At 29.3% G+C, this 1855-nt stretch overlaps 1 protein-coding gene across 2 annotated transcripts in view; it reads left to right on the top strand.

Annotated features, from left to right (window-relative positions):
• The first annotated feature begins 832 nt into the window (after positions 1–832).
• LOC108974511 (peritrophin-1) overlaps positions 833–1855 on the top strand; it is a 16131-nt gene continuing 15108 nt past the window's right edge. Inside the window, exon 1 of one of the 2 annotated variants that reach the window (XM_018942410.1) lies at positions 833–1068. In XM_018942410.1, the coding sequence (XP_018797955.1) occupies positions 1014–1068 (55 nt within the window). In that variant the 5' untranslated portion in view covers positions 833–1013. The remainder of the gene's footprint in view (positions 1069–1855) is intronic. The other variant, XM_018942402.1, reaches the window with a different exon arrangement.

Below are 1855 nucleotides of genomic sequence, written 5' to 3'. Positions count from 1 at the left end.
ATTAACCGATATCTCAGATTTTACCATTACTAGTTTGGAAAATTGTTTATTCTCACTATTTACATAGATATCAGTTAAAAAATAAAATTTTATTCATACATATAAATATTCGTTATTTGAAAATACTTAAGATTCATCACAATTTTTCAGTTTGAACGGATTAGCCAAAACMGACGGCCAAGCAAAATCGGTCTAACAATACATTCGCCTTATAATTTTAMATATTTTGGCACCTAACTACTGCCTCAACTTTTTTTTGTAACATAAATTTTAAACCCTGCTAGAAACACATGGCGAGAGCATTAAATCAGCTCATTCTTGGAAATTTACTAACGCACTTGTATATGCAAAATCTCGAAGCACGCAGAAAAMTTGCCAGAGAAGATGTGCGTCAAAATTTTCATATTTTTTCGCTTCAAACAATTTCGCTTTCATCGCTGRCGATGCCGTTGTGAGCTTTCAAGCACAAGCGCTGCTCGTCGCTCTACAGCATCCATAACTCACCCACTAAAGTGCAGGCTGCTGTTAAGCTTACGTTTAAATATACACACATATAATTATACTTATGTACTGTTAAATATATATACATTGGTATATATATATATATATAGGTGTGTATTTTTCGTACCCGTCGGTCACATCTTTTTGTCAACTTAACAGGTCCAAAACCCAAAGCACGGCTATTAAATTTTGTGCAAACTGGATACTGTTGTTGCTTTTGTTTTGTATTTTTCTTATTTTTGTTTTTATCTCAACAGCAAAGTTTAATAACAACTATTTCAAGTGACTGACTTCAGCTAGAAGCTGCCTATACTTATTGCCTACGTTTTAGCGGAGCTTCTATCCGCCGCTGCTTGTCACCGCARCATTCAGTCTTAAACGAAAGCTTACGCGTTGTAGTGCGTTTTTTGCAAAGCACGCTTTGGTGAAAAATAAAAGTTATAAGAAATTTGTAAAGGACTTTYCCCGAAGGATACGCCATATAAACTATAATAAATTGAAAATTAGTGAAAATGTTTAAGATTTTATTAAATGCAACACTGTGTGTGGCCATGTTTGGCTCTTTGGGTTAGTATTTCATGATTTAAATAAAAAAAATATCTTTTAGTTGTTAATTAAGCATATATTAAATATACTTGGTTTGCGTTCCTTACTGCAAGTGTTCAAAAGACAAAAGACTTTAGACACAAACTTTTTCGTGTACATTTTTGAGCATAATTCAAAAATGAATAGCAGGTTAATGCATATTTACAAAATTAAATCAACAGTTATTTTAAGAAATAAATATCTTCAAATATGTATTTGTATAAAAAATAATTTAAAAAAGTTTATATAAAAGTGTTTTCATAAGGACTATGAATATGAAAAAAATTATAAAGTTTTTTTTTCGTTTGTAAATTGTCTTGCTTACATTGCTCTTTTTTATTCTAACCTTTTTTTTTAATGAATTCTGGAGAATGTGTGTACATATCTGGTAAAAAGTTTACAATTAAACACAAAATTATAGTGGAATTTAATGTCATATTTCGCAATTGGAAAAAAATATCATTGAAATTTCAAATTCCTGCCATATAAATAATTCCGTTGTACTCTCATTCTTTCAAAATTTAAATGTAATGTTAGAAAAGGTTTCTTAAATACATATTTTGAAATTTTGAAAATTTAATTTCGTGGGAATGACTTTTTTTTTACTTTTTCGGTGCAACATAAGTATTCCATCAACTGCCAAGCTAAACGGAAAGCACTAATTTTGGTCACTGATTTGCTATTTTTCAAAATGTTATATAATTGATATGATAAATTTATGTATAGAATCAAATAAAAACTGTAGATTTAAAAAAATAGAATAAAAATT

This window comes from Bactrocera latifrons, unplaced genomic scaffold (assembly GCF_001853355.1).
Source record: "Bactrocera latifrons isolate USDA-ARS-PBARC rearing strain unplaced genomic scaffold, ASM185335v1 scaffold_112, whole genome shotgun sequence".
Lineage (NCBI taxonomy): Eukaryota > Metazoa > Arthropoda > Insecta > Diptera > Tephritidae > Bactrocera > Bactrocera latifrons.
The sequence above is the reverse complement of the archived record's forward strand: the minus strand, read 5'-3'. Positions and strand labels throughout refer to the sequence as shown.